Source organism: Vidua macroura, chromosome 3 (genome assembly GCF_024509145.1).
Source record: "Vidua macroura isolate BioBank_ID:100142 chromosome 3, ASM2450914v1, whole genome shotgun sequence".
Classification (NCBI taxonomy): domain Eukaryota; kingdom Metazoa; phylum Chordata; class Aves; order Passeriformes; family Viduidae; genus Vidua; species Vidua macroura.
In genome coordinates this window covers 60,236,268-60,253,005 of record NC_071573.1, presented here as the reverse complement: position 1 = coordinate 60,253,005, position 16,738 = coordinate 60,236,268, and the positions used below count along the sequence as shown (strand labels likewise).

The window sequence follows — 16,738 nt, the reverse complement described above, 5'->3', positions numbered from 1 at the left end:
GCAAACCTAACACGGATGCAAGAGCTGAGATCTCATTAAAAGATCTATGAGCAAAGTACTAGAAGTCTTGAAGAAGGAGTAGCATCTCACTCGCAGAAAACAGCTGGGGAGGCTGAGGAAGGCAGAAGACGCAGACGAGTGGCAGATCTCGACAAAATGGAGCTTGAGGATGATATAACTAAGGATCACAGAAGATATTCAGAGGAGATGTCTTTAAAATCAGAAGAGTATGTGAAGAAAAAAACCGTCTTAAAATACAAAGTCATCTGTGCTGTAAGTAGGGGCTGATTTTCAGGGCTGCTACTTTTACAATTCTCAAATCTGAAGGATTTTTTAAAGTTTTATTGTATCAGTATAATCATTCAGGGTAGCTTAGTAATTGGTAGTTAAAATTTTACTACATGAGTGTGTCACTGAAACTGCACTAGCTTCACTGGCACATTTCTAAAGTTCTTCTAGTACCTATGAAGCAATTTTTTTTACTGGCAGTTTTTGTTGTACTTCATTAACCTGACAGTTCTTTTACATAGTGAAGACGTTGCTTCGATACGTTGTTTTAGACAGTGTCTCAAAACAGATGTGCAACCACACTTTCTTTTTCCTTACTTTTGTATCTTTATATTTGTAATTAACAAAAGAGAACCTATAGGCAAGTCGTTGGCAAAAACCACTCAGGAAGTAAGGCATAGGGAAAGCCTAATGAAACGTTTTGTACAGTATTGTCAGTCCCACATCTCAAATATCGTGTCAGCTCTTTACCTCTTTCCTGAGGCTTTAAGAACTATGCAGCTGCCTTGTAAATAATAAAGTATAGGCTTTTTGTTAAGTTTTTAAAATCTTTTCTTGTATCTTCTGTTGGTGACCACATTAGAAACAAACATTAAATATGTATATATGTTTACACAAGCTCTTGCATTTGTAAACTGAAATTTAGAGAAAACTACAGGTACTAATTTTAGAAAAGCTTGAAACTTAATTTTGAAAATAGCCCTATAGAAAAGAGAGTCAAGCTACTATACTTTTCAGCTCTATGTCATCAGAACAATTTCACATAGTACAATTTCCTATTTAATGCTGCATTGTGCAAGGATTGCATAAAATGTGAGGGAAATACTGGAAACTGAAAAAAAGAAGATGAAATAACAGACATATTTTTTTCTAAAGTCATCAGTTAAAAATGAGTCATGAGAAAGAATGTGGGAAAACTGCATAACTATAAAGAAAGGTAAATTATACCTTCAAGAGGTACATGGAAGAGTAAAGTGAGAAATTTAAGTCTACTAAAACATATTCATTCTTTCAGATGTACTAGTTTTCAAATGCCTGCCTATACAAAACTCACAATCTACATATTGGAGGTGTAAACTGTTAATATTCCACACAATTTATGTTTTTGCTAAATCTAATGCATGAAATACTTTCTTGGCAATTTCTTCCTGAAAGTGTAGGCAGAGAATAGGAGTCACACTGTTAGTAAGTCCTCCAGCAAACACAGCAGATGCACTAGGAACAACTTTTCTAAGAATAAGTAGTTGTAATTCTGAATTTAGTCATAGAAGTTAGCTGTGGAAAGCCTGAGGATTTGAATAGGTGCTACCAATGTTATTTCACCTTAAGAATGAATGTCCCAAAATCAAGGGTGTTTGTGTAGATGTTGTAAAAAATGGATCATCTTATCTGTATACCTGATAGGAATTTTTGGTTTTTACTTCAGCTGTCTTATTACTTGAAGGAGTGGAGATGTTTGTTGCTGTAGTAGCTGTATTTTAATTCGTACTTCAATTTAGTAGGATCTATTTATTTCAATTACAAATGTGAGTTTTAATCAAAATGAAGGGTAAAATCATAGTATCTTCAAGGTGAAAAGTACATGCCCTGGTGATTAGGCTTATCTGTGCTCAGTGAAACACTTGGCAGTGTTATCCTCCCTGCCCAGAAAGAGTGGCTGCTGGTCTAGCCCAAACGAAAACCCTAACACCCTTATTCTCAGAGCCTGCTGACTGGATGTATGATTAAACTGCTGCCTTCACACCTACAGTCTCTCTTCAAGGGGCTTCAGCATTTCTGCCAGTTTGGGCAATCTTTCCACACATCTTTACTCCCATCTGTCTCCCTCATCCAGTTCTCTCACCAATCCTATTTCCACTCCTTTTGAGGTATATCTGTACAAAAAAGCTGCGAGTAAGTAGCAGGAAGAAAGTAAAGTAGAGAAGGAGAAAGTATGAAGGAAGTAACTATGGCATTGCTAGTGTTTGGTGTTGCCAGATAAATAAATCAGTTCTACACCCACATCTGAGAACTGAGCAGCCCTCCCTGCTGCCACACTTTTGCCCAGCACCTGCAAGGCAGGACAGGCAGCCACAAAGATCAGAGGATGCACGTGCAGTTGTTCTCAGTTCCTTAAGATTGCTGTAGTCTCAGATAAGAGGCTCCATTACAGTTATACTGAGCTTGAGAGTAATCCTCTCTCATTTCTACTTTATTTTTAACCTTAGTACTTCCAGGAATCAGCTGACTGAATCCTGGAAATGGCAGAAGACAAAAGAAAGCTCTGAGGCAAAAATGGGACATAAACTGGGCTGTTTCATGGTGATTTTTTGTGTGATATGCATCTTCTTTCCCATGATTATCTTAGTGAAGAGGGAAGTGCATATATCACAAATTACTCTGAGAAGGTTGTCCCTTTTCACTGCACCTTTTAGCCAGCATGAATTGCCATTTGTCTTTGGTCTATTGAGCTTTGTGTCTGTTGAGCTAATAGAGGCTTCCTCAGCTCTCCCCCAGTCTCCCGAAAGGTATGCTGTTTTATGTTAGGGAGTTTCCTTGGGCTCTTAGTCTCCTTCCAATTTCCTCTAACCTTACTAACAGGGTGACTTATTATAAGAAACTGGCATGTGGGTGAAAAGTTTACTACCTCAATCCAGCTAAATTTCTTAAGAAATCCTTGTGATCATATCAAGTTAGTACAGAAGTTAAATAAAAGTAATTGCCTTTATTTGTACAGGCAGAGCCTATGCAAAACAGATAAATATACTGATTACTTCCTACTATCTTTTCTCCAGCAAAGATTTCCCCAATTACAACATCACAACTGGCCGTAAGGTTATAACTATTGCGCCTCTCCTATCTTCAGGTTCAATTTTTTGATGAAGAACTTCAGAGAAATTATTAGTTCTTAAGAAATCATGCGTTCATAGAAATATTAATGAGTTAATTTCTAATAAACACAACAATTTACCACAGTTGTGAACATTGGTTCCCTGTGTCTGTGTGACAGGTTCTGCTGTGTGCTTTGGTGGTTGTAGCCCTCGGACTAGGTTTAGGACTAGGACTCAACCGTGGAAACCAGGAGCAAGGTATGTTTACAATACTTTCAGCATAATTGCCAACGATCTGGATCTGGCAAAGGCTTTCAGCAAAGGCTTTTTTATAGCGTAATGTAAATGATCTGTGAAAAGTCAGCACTTGAGAAAATGAAGTTCTTACATTTCTCAAGTTTGATTGTATAAAAATTGAACACTCACAATCTATACTTGAAAAACATATCCTAAACCACTAAGTGTCTTGCTGAATCTTCCCAAAAGTGTGAAACCTAGTTCATGGCACATTGGAAGTTTTATTGCACTAACACTTCTAGAAAATTTGAGATATGTTATCCTATTATATATAGTTATTTCAATTAGTTAAACAATATTTTGTGAAAGAAATATCATTGGATAATCTTCAGTATATTTGGCATAGTTCAGGAGGCTGATGCTAAAACTGATTATGAATATTCTTTGAAAACTTGAGTTTCTGTAAAGCTACAGTAAAAAGGGGATAGTTGCTTGATTCAGTGGAATGGTATTTTTTAGTTAGAAAAACAAAGTAATGTTTTGATGTCGGGGGAACAAGTCAGTCTAGGTGAGAACAAGCAAACGCAACACACTGTGAATTAAATAAAACACTTCCTTTAGAATCAAAACAACAGTAATCCCTTCTGGAGGAGTTCAAGGAAGCACATTTTCTTTACACATTTCTCATTGCTAATCAACACATACAGTACTTGTTTACCTAGTAGCTCATCAAGTCTTAGATCCTTCTGAAGACTTTCAATAGCAAATAAGATGAAATAGAACCGTAGTTGGTTTTTGGTCATTTGAAAATAATTTTAGCTCTGCATAGGCTCTACAAAGTGGATATTAAAGCCAAATTTGTAGGCAGTGCATCCTGCAAAAGCATGAACATTGTGGTAATTATAATAGAATTGCCCTATCAAAACTGAGTAGTTATACCTATTCCTGTTTAACTGTGTGACTGGAGAAGAAAGCTGGAAATGCAGGAGCTCAGCAGGGTTCAATAAGTATTTCTGGAGTACAGAGAACGTGCATACAAGGCTTGTCCATGTGGAGGCTGTTGTGGAACTGCGAGTGATCTTTGGAGATTTGGGATTGTCTTCAGGTGTCCTCAGGAGACCCAGACCTGTCCCTTCACCTTGCTTGAAGGTGTCAGAGCTGTGCTGGGGAACGCTTGTCTCAACTTTCATTTGGATCCTTTTCTTTGTTGTAATTAAAATAGCCCAACCTACAGACTTTTAAGGGACATGGTATCAATAAAGTAGCAGAGATATTGCCAGAGTTCTGAGTGCTCCAATAAACTTTGTGGATTGTGTCCAGACGGCTTTTGAATGTCTCCAGGAAAGGAGATTCCCCCAGGCTGTCTCCACCCTACCCAGGGCCCAGGAGCCACGGCCCCTGTCCCAGCACTGACCCAGCAAGGATGGCCTCCAGCTCACCACAGCCTTGCCCTGCCCAGACGTGGGTCCAACTGAGCCAGACCCACCCACAGGCCAACAACCTGGCCATAAACTGTCCCTGTTGTCAGGGAAGTGCCAGTTCCTGGTGTGGGGCTGCCGTGGTGCTACCTCAGCTGTGCTGCTCCAGGATGGAGTGGTGGGATGGCTCCTGATTGCTGGTCCCTGCCCAGCTGCCCCTGGGGACCTCTATGGCTCGGTACCCTGCCCTGAGGGAGATTCTGTCCCATGCAGATGTATTACAGAACATCCAAAGTGGGAATCACTCTTCCTCTTTTATTTCAGACTGAGAAATGAGCAGGAGAGATGCCAGTCTCCCCTTTCTTATGCTGGCAGAGTGGGACACCCTGGCTTTGCCACCCAGGTCCTGTCCTGCAGAGACCTGTTGCAGAGACAGCTCTGTCCCAGGCTGTGGTGCCAGCAGCTTTCAGACCTTCAGCTCCCAGAGGGATTCCTACAGCCTTGCTTCCACCGTGTTGGCCCGCGTGCTAGTGACCATATTGGAAAATGGCTAGGGAATCAGATTTGGGAAATTATTCAGCACATCTCTCCCTGCAGCCCATATCCATGATCTTTTTAACTGACCTACCTGGCACAGGGTTATGTGAGCATTCAGCCTCGCTGCCTTCTCCCTACAGTCAGCTGCAGACACAAGTGCAATGAGCCACACAGGAAAGATGTGCCTGGCTGCCAGTGTGACAGCGTCTGCAAGGAGCGTCAGGACTGCTGCTGGGACTATGAGGACACTTGTGTGGAGCCAAGTAAGTTCCCCTCCAGGCAGTGCTCACTGGTGTCCATTTTATTTTGAATTTTTTTCTTCACATGACTGTAACAGAAAATGGGTAATTGTCATGTTTATGCAGATACACAGAAGTCATGTCATGTTTCCTTCCTTCCTAGGGAGGGAAATGTGACAAAAAAAATCACAAAATCACTGAATAGTTATAAGGTTGGAATGGACCACTGGAGGTAATCTAGTCAAGCCTCCCTGCTCAAGTAAGATCCTAGAGCACACTCCTGAGGCTTGTGTCCCAGTGGCTTTTAAATGTCTCCAGGAAAGAAGATTCCACAACCTCTCTGGGCAACCTTTCCAGTGCTCCATCACCCTCACAGTAATGTTATTCTTCCTGCTCAGGTGGATGTGGCAGAGTCAAGCTGCCTCTGTAATCAGGTGGCTTGGTGACCTGGCAGGACACAAATCTTCCTGCATCTTTCTCAAATCAGACTCCTGTATTTTTGTCCCTTATGGATAACTAAAGCATTTGCCACGTATATTTCATGGCGCATACAAAGCTGAAGATGAGCATGAGCGGGAATAATGGGTTATCCTTAAGCAGGGCCCTTGAAGCAACCCTGTTGTGCCAGTACCTCTTGCACATTTGAAAATAAGGCTGTGTTTCCCAGTCAGTTGTGCTCTCCAGCCTCATGCAGACCTTGGTGGGTGCTTGGGACTGGAGGAGTCCACTTGTTTTCCGGTGGACAGCCTGGTTCTGCATTGAGGCCAGGCTCCTCTCCAGTTACTGTCTCTGCTTTCTCAGCAGCTGCTCATGTATTTCTTCATCCTTATTGCTTTTTCTGCCCACTTCAGTCCTTACTTCTCTTTTTTTTTTTTTTTTTTGCTTTCTGCTGGAACTCATGTGCAAGAGCATAAAAAAGATCAGTTTGCTTCTCTTTCTCCTCTGTAAAAGAAATATGGAGTGGTTTTTTGTTTATTTGTTTTGATTGTGTTTTTCCGTAGATCTTTTTGGAAAGATGGAAGGCTTTGAGGGAGATGACTTTGGGAATACCTTTGTAAAATAAATTTTTTTATGACTCTGTGTTGGTGTTGAATGGCCAAAGAAAGAGGCTTTTTGAATTAAATTAAATCTTGAGTTTTCTTTCCAGAGCAAACTTCTAAAGCAGCTCAAACAGTACATATAAATAACAGTTTTTATCTTTACTTGTTTGAAAGATTTCCATGCAAAGAAATTCACATGAGGTTCTGTGAACTGAATCACAGTTTTTTTTCCTTTGAATTTTCAGCCCGATCTTGGAAGTGCACTAATTTCCGTTGTGGTGAGACAAGAGTACCTGGAAGTTACTGTTCTTGTTCTGATGACTGCTTGCAGAGAAAAGACTGCTGTGTAAATTACTACAGCATTTGTAAAGGTAAATCAAAATCAAAAGTTTTACATATAAATTTTAGTATGAAATAGATGGGCAAACATTGAAAATATAAAGGCAGATGAATTTGCTTCTCCAGACCAGAGTCTGACTGGCATTTTGAAAAATTAATATGTTTTGAGGTGAAGCTTTTGGTATTTTTGACTGTGAAAAGCACTTTTTCTGCAGAACACTGTGAATTGTGTCATTCATAAGAAAGACAGAATGATTTGGATATTGCAGAAGTATACCATGTGGGGGCTTTGGATGTTCCCTTTTTTTTCTTTTTTTCTCCTTTTCTCCCCAAAGATAGATGGAGACAATCTGAAGTATATATTGTAGTAGTCATCTCTAATTTAAATTTTCCCATGCTTTTGATTGCAAATCTGGTTTTAGACTGGATTTCTTATGTTTTACTTATTTTTGAATATCTTTGTTGATGGCTAATTTTTTCATACTGGCTCCAGCTAAACACATTAAAGAATAGTGCAGCTATAATTCAGTTACAGGAATGACACTTGAGGAGTATGATGGTGACATGGTATCTGTTATCAGAATTCTTTTGCGTTGTGGAAGGGGATAAATTGAAGGCAACTCCTGCAACATTGTATTTGTTAACTAAATGCAGATTAAAGCTAAAAGGAGTTAAACCACAACATACAAAAAGAAAAGAAGTACTAAAGGGAGCCCTGGGCTTGTCTCTAAGTGTGTCAGTAGTACCCAGAAAAGAAAAAATGAATAAGTAGCCCAGTGTGGACAGGATACAATTTGAATATTTTTAATTTAAAACTCAATAAAAGTCTAAGCTTTTGTAGTGTTTTCTTCTTAATTTTGTTTCTTTGCTTTTCTGTGTGGCATATGTTCTTTGTTTTTGACTTGTGAATACTAGTCCTTTCAAGGTTTGAGGGCCTAATAGGTTGCACCAAATTGTTTCTAAAGTAAAGGTGTCTTTAGCCCTAGATTTCTGTTGAAAAAATGTTACAGGAAGAGCTTTAAAAAGATCATGTAGGCAGCTGCTTTTTTGGTGGTGGTGGTGGGGTTCAGTGCTAACTCAGTATTTTTTTTTCCTTTTAGGTGAAACATCTTGGGTAGAAGAACCATGTGTGTCAATTGAAACTCCTCAGTGTCCAGATGGGTAGGATAAAGGAATTTGTCTTCTTAGCAAATAAAATTTTTGTGATGGTCAGAAATACTCCAGTGTTCTGAAACAGGTTTTCATATTTATGGAGAGTAAAGTCCCTGCCCTGAGGAATATTCTGTAGAAATGGTTTGTGACTAGGAGTGTTTGTTCTTTTTAAAACCTTTGTCATTCATTGATCATTTACAGTTTAGAGCAGTTCATAGTCCATTTTAGTCCATCATTGTTCATAGTCCATTTTATTTTACCATATTGTATCTTTGACAATTCAGATAAGTCACCTTATGCAGTCTGTAATAACAGCTAGAATCTGTGACTGCAATTCTTTAGGCAATACGGTTGTTTGGGGACTTTTTTGGTCCAATTATTTGCAGGAAGAAAGGTGTATTTAAAAGATAGCTATGAAGTAGCGGTATATCTACAAATGCTGAAAAAATTTTGCTATATGTGCAGGATTTCAGAACCATAGTTAGAGGCTAGGCAGAAACACCATTTAAAAGTCATCCGCAAAGAAAGATTAATTAATTTCTGGTTCAGTTATGGTATTTGTGTCATTATCCATGATTTTCTTTTATTTTACTGCCAATTTAGTTTAATTATAACAGTAAGACCATTAGCATTGTGACTTCTTTATGGGTTCCTGCATATACCTCCCAAAATAGGTATCAAAGTACACTTTTTAGGTTAACAAATAACTTGCTGAGTTAACTGAGTTTCATAGGCTAAAGCTTAGAAAGTAACAGAGGGAGCTTCTTTAAGTGCTATACACTGCATTGCAATATAAAGATCCATTTAATTTCAGATTCAAATCAGCAAGCTGTTTTATGCAGACTGGCTTTAATCAAACTATTGATGCTAGTGTGCTTCTGTGTTTTGGAAAGACCACTGTTAATAAGAACAAACAAGGATAGTGATTACTGCCTGATGTCAATATGTAATTTTTAAAAATATTACGGCTGAAATGATTACTTGTATTTTATTCCTCCTCTGGTTTCTTACCAGAAGGAGTATTATTATTATTTGCTCTCAATATTGAGCTATTTCTTTATCTCTGTGTTATTAAATTAGTAAATTAAATTAATAAACACTGTGTTATTAATTGTGGGATGCACATGAATACTCCAGATCCTGCTTATAAAAGCCAAATTTATATTGTTAGAAATCTTAATAAGTCACCAACTTTCCACCTTCTTTATGACAATAAACTTATATTTTCTTGTAGATTTACTCTCCCACCACTTATCCTTTTTTCAATGGATGGGTTTAGAGCAGAATATTTGGAAACTTGGAGTTCTTTGCTGCCAAATATTGAAAAACTCAGTAAGTTACCAAGGATGCTTTGTCTATTTTCTTTAAGAGTCTGCATGCAACCTCTCTGGTCCCTTTTGCTACTGTCATGCATATGTGTTGCTCAGCAATAAAAAAAAATCACAAATCAGGCCTCTCTCATCAGCTGAATCTTTTCATTATTGTATATATTCTGCCTTGCTTCATGTATTTGCACAGCAAACATGACTTTTTTTTTTAATGAGGCCTCTAATATTGGTCAGCAGCTTTTTATTAAGTACACAGTTTGAAATATACATTAAAATGCAGTTTAAAACTGATAAAGAGTTCCAGATAAGCATTTCCTGCACCTTCAGTACTGCGTTAAAAAAATAGCTAAATAGCTGATAAGGAGTAGGACATTACAGTATAATACATTGAGTTATTGGGAAATTTTTCTTTTTTTTTTTTTTTTTTTCAAATCAGATATTTTAAGATGTTAGTATGTTGATATTATTGCAGTAAGGCTCAAGTAACCATTTCCCAGCATTTCTGAATACTGTGAGGAAGAGCAGGTTGAAGATCTTTAGCTTGTGCTTTAAAGCGCTCTAAAAAGTGAGACCATTAGTGCACACTTGGTTAAAATTCCTGAAGATTTTAGAGCTCAGATCTCCAGAGACTTTGTATCTGGACAAAATGTCTCCATATTTAGTAATTTCATCTCAGCAGCAATAGTCTAAATCAACAGTATTTGTATCACTCCTGAGTATGTTACATTACGTTTCTATTGCGCTCATTTGAAAGTTTCACATGTATGTTATGAAGTACTACATTTTATGGAATAGTTAACAATCTTGTTTGTGGATAATGAGAGTATCCAGAAACCTGAACTTGAACTAATGTGCATACCTGACTTCTTGGGCTAATTGTTTATTCTCTGATGTCATTCTGACTGGAAAGAACTTAAATCAGTGAAGGAGTCATGAATGCTGAAGTCAGTAGTCAGTTCCAGTCTTTTGAAACAAGGTGAAAAAGGAATGCCAAACTGGCAAAAGGAACGACTACCATTCTTTGTCTATGTTTCCAAGAAATCTTTTGAAACATGAACCAATCTAAGTCAGCATTGCTCATATTTGTGGTCAACTTGAGCAATTGTTTATGCACACTCATGCTTATATTTCTCAGAAATCTACAGGAAAGAAATTTCTTTGCAAAAGAAAAAATGTAATGTTGATTTGTAGCATAAAATCTTTCCTCTCTATTAACTCCTTTAACTTAGAACTTTCAGTAAGGGTAATCAAGCTTATAGAATATGTACACTATGAATACAGATCCTTTATTGTGCAAGAGAAATCCATAGAAAATTTTGCTGATTTTGTCATATCTTTCAATTATTCAGCTGTTCTTCAAACACTCTTTAAGCCTTTTATTTTTTTTCTGTATCACATTGGAACAGTTTTGTTGGAAAATTTCACACATTGTTTTGGTTGCTTAGTCAAAATCAGCTTCTGTTCTTTGACTGAAATGTTCTACATCAATAAAAAAATTGTGTTTGAGCATGAATGAAATAATCATCTGGTTACAGCTTAATATAGAATTTTGTCCATGTGAGTTAGATGTAAAAATGTCATTAAGACATCTTCCAGTCTTCATGTATTTGATTTGTGGGTAAGATAGTTGAATGCTACAGTGGATTTAGACATTACAGATGTTTGTGTGCCGAGAACCTTTGACTGATGAAAAATAATGCAATGTTTGGAGATACGGGTAGGACACCCGGGGTGGGATTCACTCCAGGGCAGAACATTTGCATTTAGACATATTCTTGGAGATGTCTGCATGTGAGATGATTATATGCTCATTGAATCAGTGCCTTTATGTTTAATATAGTTTGCACAGTGCAGTGTAGGAGCCTAGAGGACAAGTCAGCTCAATCAACAGACAGAGGGTGCCACAGGACAAATTGTTGCCCTAATCTGTGTTTTTGGTATACTTCAGAGCACCATGGCCTTCAGCAGCTGTGTCAGGAGAACACAGATCTCAAAGTGATTTGCATCAAAACTGTCAACTTTCATGCAGATGTCTTGGACAACAGAGGGTTTCTCAAATGGCACCTGGCTCCAGTGCTTAAGCAACTGAGTCCTGAGTCCTGCTTGTCACCAATCAGCTCTGCAGCTCTTGTTTGGTCTGACCTGAGGCTTCAGTCTCATTGCATAAATATGTATAGCTAGGCCATTTTAGATCTCAGAAGTATCTGAGAAATTTATTTGGATTGGCAGACAGGATGGAGGAGGAGCATCTGAAAGGCAGACAGGATCATTAAAGGTTTCTCAAAGGACCTTAGGCTTCTAGGCTTTAGGCAGCTGAATTGGGCATCCAGGTCCACTGGCTGCAAGGGGACAGTTAGCTTGGCTCACAGGGAGACATCAGGATTGTATGTCTTGTTTTGGAGCGACGTTTCACCATCTAAATTGCAGCAACTGATAGCAGTGATTTTTGTTTAAGACTGTTAGTTTTCAATTTAAAAAAAGATAAGAAAATGCATATTAATATCCTAATCTGTTGCAGAAACATGTGGCACACATTCAAAATACATGAGAGCTGTTTACCCCACAAAAACCTTTCCAAACCACTATACTATTGTCACAGTAAGTGAGAATTTTTGTTTTTCCTTTTCATTGCCTGGGTAACACAGAAAGGATTTTGTGGTGCCTGTCTTTTAGAGGGATACAGGAACTCATGCTATAGATATCAGAGAGAGATAGAGATGCTGAGATGGTACATATGGGCATGATCTGTGTGGCTATACATCTTGTGCTATCTGTCCCTGGCCTGTTAGCTGGTTATTCCTGATCCTTGTCAGTTTAATTGGATATGGGTGAGCATGGGTGAGGACACAGCCTTTTGATGATAGTATTTGTTAGGGTGGGTTTGGCAGCTGACATGCAGTCACGTGACATACAGGGTACTTAATCTATAGCACATCAGGTTTTAATTGGGCTGGGAAGGAAATATGGAAAAGGGAATTTGATGGGCACACTGAATTCATTGGCAGGAAGATGATCAGTGTGAATTGGGAAAGTGTTCTGTTTCTAGGATAAAAAAAGTTCTTTAAAAATTGCAGCATTGTAGCAGTGTGCATTGAAACATAGTTTAGGGTCCATTTGATTTCAGGACTAAGCATTTTATTTTGTTTATTCTCATTTTACAGGGATTGTATCCAGAATCTCATGGTATCATTGATAACAACATGTATGATGTAGGCTTGAATGCGCATTTCTCACTTTCAGGGGAGGAAAAATTCAAACCTGCGTGGTGGAAAGGGCAACCAGTAGGTTTGTTCATCCTACAGTATTTATGTCCAGAATGGTTTGTGTCATATCATAAAACAACACAAAAAGGGAATAAAATGAAAAATGGTGCAATATATTCTCAGAAAGTACTAGATAACCTGTAGGCTTCATATTATAGGCTGCCTACAAAGTAGTTTGCTTGTTATGAAAGTAAAAGAACTCTTAAAATGTTAATTCTGAGACTCAAAATTTTCACTTAATGTGGCAGTTAGTAAAAAAAGACTGAGATATTTCATCTAGTACTGGAATGGATTTCTTGCCACAGGGAGCCGCAGTAAATTTTCAGTATGATTTGATTTTGGGGTATTTTTTTGCTTGGCTTTTGATGACTTGCTACAAAATGAAATTGGTTTTCAAATTACATCTATTTACACATATCTATTTGCAAATATCTAGGCATTTAAAAGCAAGGAAGGGAATAGCAAAGAGCTTAACTTCTGAAAAAATGTCAATTATATATAACATATGGCACATTTCATAACAACCCTCAATTGTACCTATGGTTATGATTAAAATTACTAATTTCCTAGAAATATCAAGCTCTAATAATGGTGCTGAAAAAGACCCTAAACATATGCAATATGGGGTATACTTACTTAATATACATTTATATTTATGTTGTCTCTGTCTGTGTGTCTGTGTGGTAATATTTATAATATACTCAAACATCCAGATTTTGGTGCTGTTTTTTTTTTCCTGAAGGATTCCATCAGGTTTGTAACACAACCAGAGCTGCACTTCTTAGGATTAATGGAAATATGCCCTCTTATAATAAAATAATATAATTAGAATCTATATGTGAAATAGAAATAGGTACAAAACAAAATGAAACTAATACAATAGAATATTTCAGTTGGAATGGACTTACAGATATCATCTAGTCCAGCTGCCTGACCAACTCTGGGCTGCCCAAACATTAGATCACATTTTTAAGGGTGTTGTCCAAATGCCTTGTAAACACTGACAGGCACAGGGCAGCAACAACCAGCTTTAGGAAGCCTGTTCCAGTGTTGTATGTGTAATAAAATGTTTCCTAATGCCAATTCTGAATATCCCTAAGGCAGCTTCTTCCATCTTCTTGGTCCTGGGGTTTGCCACAGGAATAAGGATCACTGCCCATTGCCATTTATGGAAATCCCTATGTGTTTTTTTCTATGCTGAGACTATCCAGGAAATTTCAACATCATGGTTTCCATGCTACTAGTTTTTCTTCAGAATGTGCATGTAGGAAAAAAACTTCAGATCAGATATGGCCATTAGCTAACTGTGAAAGGAGAAGGAAAAATGCGTGCTTGCAGCACATATTTCTATTTTTGTGATCTGAAGTCCTCCAGTGGTGACAAAAAATCATTTGTTTGTATCTTTACCCAAAGGTCTGGCTGACAGCAATGTCCCAAAATTTGAAAGCAGGCACCTTCTTTTGGCCAGGCTCTGATGTTCCAATTGGGGGAACATACCCCACCTTGTACACCGTATACAACGGGTAAGATCTGATATGGCTTGTACTAAACTCCTGCATATTACTCCAAAAACCCAAACTGCTATTTGACAGTTGAAGGAAATGAAAGACAAGATTTTTAAACAAGTCTGACAGATCAGTGCCATGTCACATTGTCCTGGTTATGACATAGAATGACCAAAAATACTTGAAATTTTCACAACCATTCACAATGAGAAAGTCAAAGGGTACTGTATATTCTGCTCTTCTAGACAGTGTAGAAGTCCCAGCCAAATGCAAAACACTAGGAGAGCATCATGGAAATGATTAGTAGCCACTGCTAAGCTTCACCAATGATTGCCATATTTCTATGCATAAAATCAACAGATATTATATATCACTCTAAAAATACTTGCACTTGAGAATAAGCTTACAGATAACCTATACCCTAAGACAACAAACACAATCTAGGAAGCCATAGCAAGAGGCTATGGGAGACAGAAATTATTGGAGAGAGACTGCTGGATAGGGAAGCTACTGAAAGAAGAAGGGCTCTAAATTTCCTCTGTATGTTTGATAATATGCATACAGCTGTTGAATCATAGTTCTTGTATGTTTTTTTCTAGTTCATTCAAAGGTTACACATGTGAAGTACCAATTACCTTCATAGTTTTTGTGGCATTATTTTTGTTGTGGGTTTTTTTTTTTGTTTGTGTTTCTTGGAGTTTGTTTGTTTGTTTTGCTATGGAAGGCATTGCCATTACTAAATTATTTCTAGATTTTTGATGATTGTGATGATTGCAGTGTACTTCCCATGATTCTTTAGAAAGATAATCTAAAGCAAGCATAGAACCATAAGTATCTATAGATAACAGACTCTGCAGTGATGTATAGGCATGGTACTTGGAAAACCCCTGGGTACTGTAAGTAACTAACATAGAACTTGTGTATGACTTTGAGGGAAAGCAGAGCTACTTAATGGGTGAATTCTTTCATAGGAAAGAAAGCATGATCTCAAAAAAAAAAGGATTATTACTTACGTTTAAAATATGGAAGTCCAAGGCTTATACATGCTGAAAAGAATAAAAATTATTCTACTTTGTATTTCAGGTTTATTTCCTGAACTTAAAATATCTTTTTTTTGCATGTATTTTAAAATATATGAGTAGTCCCACCAACACAGGCTTGTGTTTGCAAAATCAGGGTCTGTCTAATTTGCCACTTAAAGTGATTTATATTCAATTAAAAATGAGAGTAATAAATTTAATTGGTATACCTTGTTAAAATACATCATTCTTAGTTCCAGATCTGTGACTTTGATATATGACTAGAGTATGGACACTTTCTCTGTATCTAGGAAATAGAAGTGCTAGTCAGAAAGTCTTGTTAACATCGTATCTTTTTTTATTTACTTTTTTTTTTCTTTTCAGTTCATTTCCATATGAAGAGAGAATTTCAGGAATACTGAAATGGCTTGATAATGCCCAACCTGAGAGGTAACACCTTGTAATATCTACCTGCTTTGTGAGACTATAGCTTAGAAAGGTTTTAATGCTTAGCAATTGAAATTTATGTTGGTGTTTATGAAACATGGAATCTTCCTCACCATTTTAAACAATTATTTGCTGAACTTAAGCCTGTTCTGTATCTTATCATAGCTATGATAAGACTGTAGGTACAAAAGATTAAAAAGTGAACAGGATGTACTGTTGTATGAGTTTTATTTGATTGTTGTGTCTTTTTTCTTGGTGTGTGTCCTGTAGAAAACATTGAACATTCAGTTTCTAGTCTAAGTGTATGGATGAAAGATTTTATATGAAGGCTATTACACAAGAAAGGTTAAATACATGAAAGTAATTGCAGTAAGCAATTCAGGATGAAAAGTAAATGTCAGTGCTGATCGTGGTATTAACTTTGTGACGTGTAAAGAAATGAAATATTTTATATTACAATTTGCTAATAAAATCCTAATGTATTTGCAGTTAGGAGATGCTCTCTAGTGTCTCACTGCTTAGTCAGGAAGAGCTCTTTCAGATGGTAGTTCCATTTACATCTCAAAAAGGATTGTTTGCTCTGGTGTCTGAGATCATGCATTTTTCCAAAGTGATTTCTGGTTACCTGTTAAAGACACTGGGTATTGTTCCTGAAATTGTAACTTCAAAGAGTCTGTGTTGATTAATTACAAAACTCAGAGGAAGTTGAATGATTGTATTTGCTGTATGTACTGTTATCAAGGTTTAAAGAAGTTATTTATAATTCCATTTAAAATGCCATTTAATACTGCTTTTTTTTTTTTTTCTTTCTAAATCAAAGTGTTCTCTTTAGGTGCTGCCTCTAAATTCTCATAATGTTCCATTCTTATTTATATCTAACTCAAGGCCTGATATATACACTTTATATATTGAAGAACCAGATTCTTCTGGACATTCATTTGGACCAGTTAGTGCTGGTGTAAGTAGTTTCTATATTTTTCTTATACTTAATTGCTCTAAAAATGGTGTTGTACCATGAATTAACCAATTTATAGACCTGAGAAGGATAGTAGATGAAAAATGGCCGTGACTCTTTTATGACTTTTTGTTAAGAACTTTTGCTTGTAATTGAGCCTA

General features: G+C 37.2%; 1 protein-coding gene across 1 annotated transcript in view; it reads left to right on the top strand.

Annotated features, from left to right (window-relative positions):
* ENPP3 (ectonucleotide pyrophosphatase/phosphodiesterase 3) overlaps window positions 1-16,738 on the top strand; it is a 35,485-nt gene continuing 18,747 nt past the window's right edge. Inside the window, exons 1-11 of the mRNA XM_053972232.1 lie at window positions 1-273; window positions 3,278-3,356; window positions 5,431-5,553; window positions 6,815-6,940; window positions 8,009-8,069; window positions 9,295-9,392; window positions 11,907-11,986; window positions 12,550-12,669; window positions 14,065-14,174; window positions 15,560-15,625; window positions 16,508-16,580. Of these exons, the coding sequence (XP_053828207.1) occupies window positions 157-273; window positions 3,278-3,356; window positions 5,431-5,553; window positions 6,815-6,940; window positions 8,009-8,069; window positions 9,295-9,392; window positions 11,907-11,986; window positions 12,550-12,669; window positions 14,065-14,174; window positions 15,560-15,625; window positions 16,508-16,580 (1,053 nt within the window). The 5' untranslated portion in view covers window positions 1-156. The remainder of the gene's footprint in view (window positions 274-3,277; window positions 3,357-5,430; window positions 5,554-6,814; window positions 6,941-8,008; window positions 8,070-9,294; window positions 9,393-11,906; window positions 11,987-12,549; window positions 12,670-14,064; window positions 14,175-15,559; window positions 15,626-16,507; window positions 16,581-16,738) is intronic.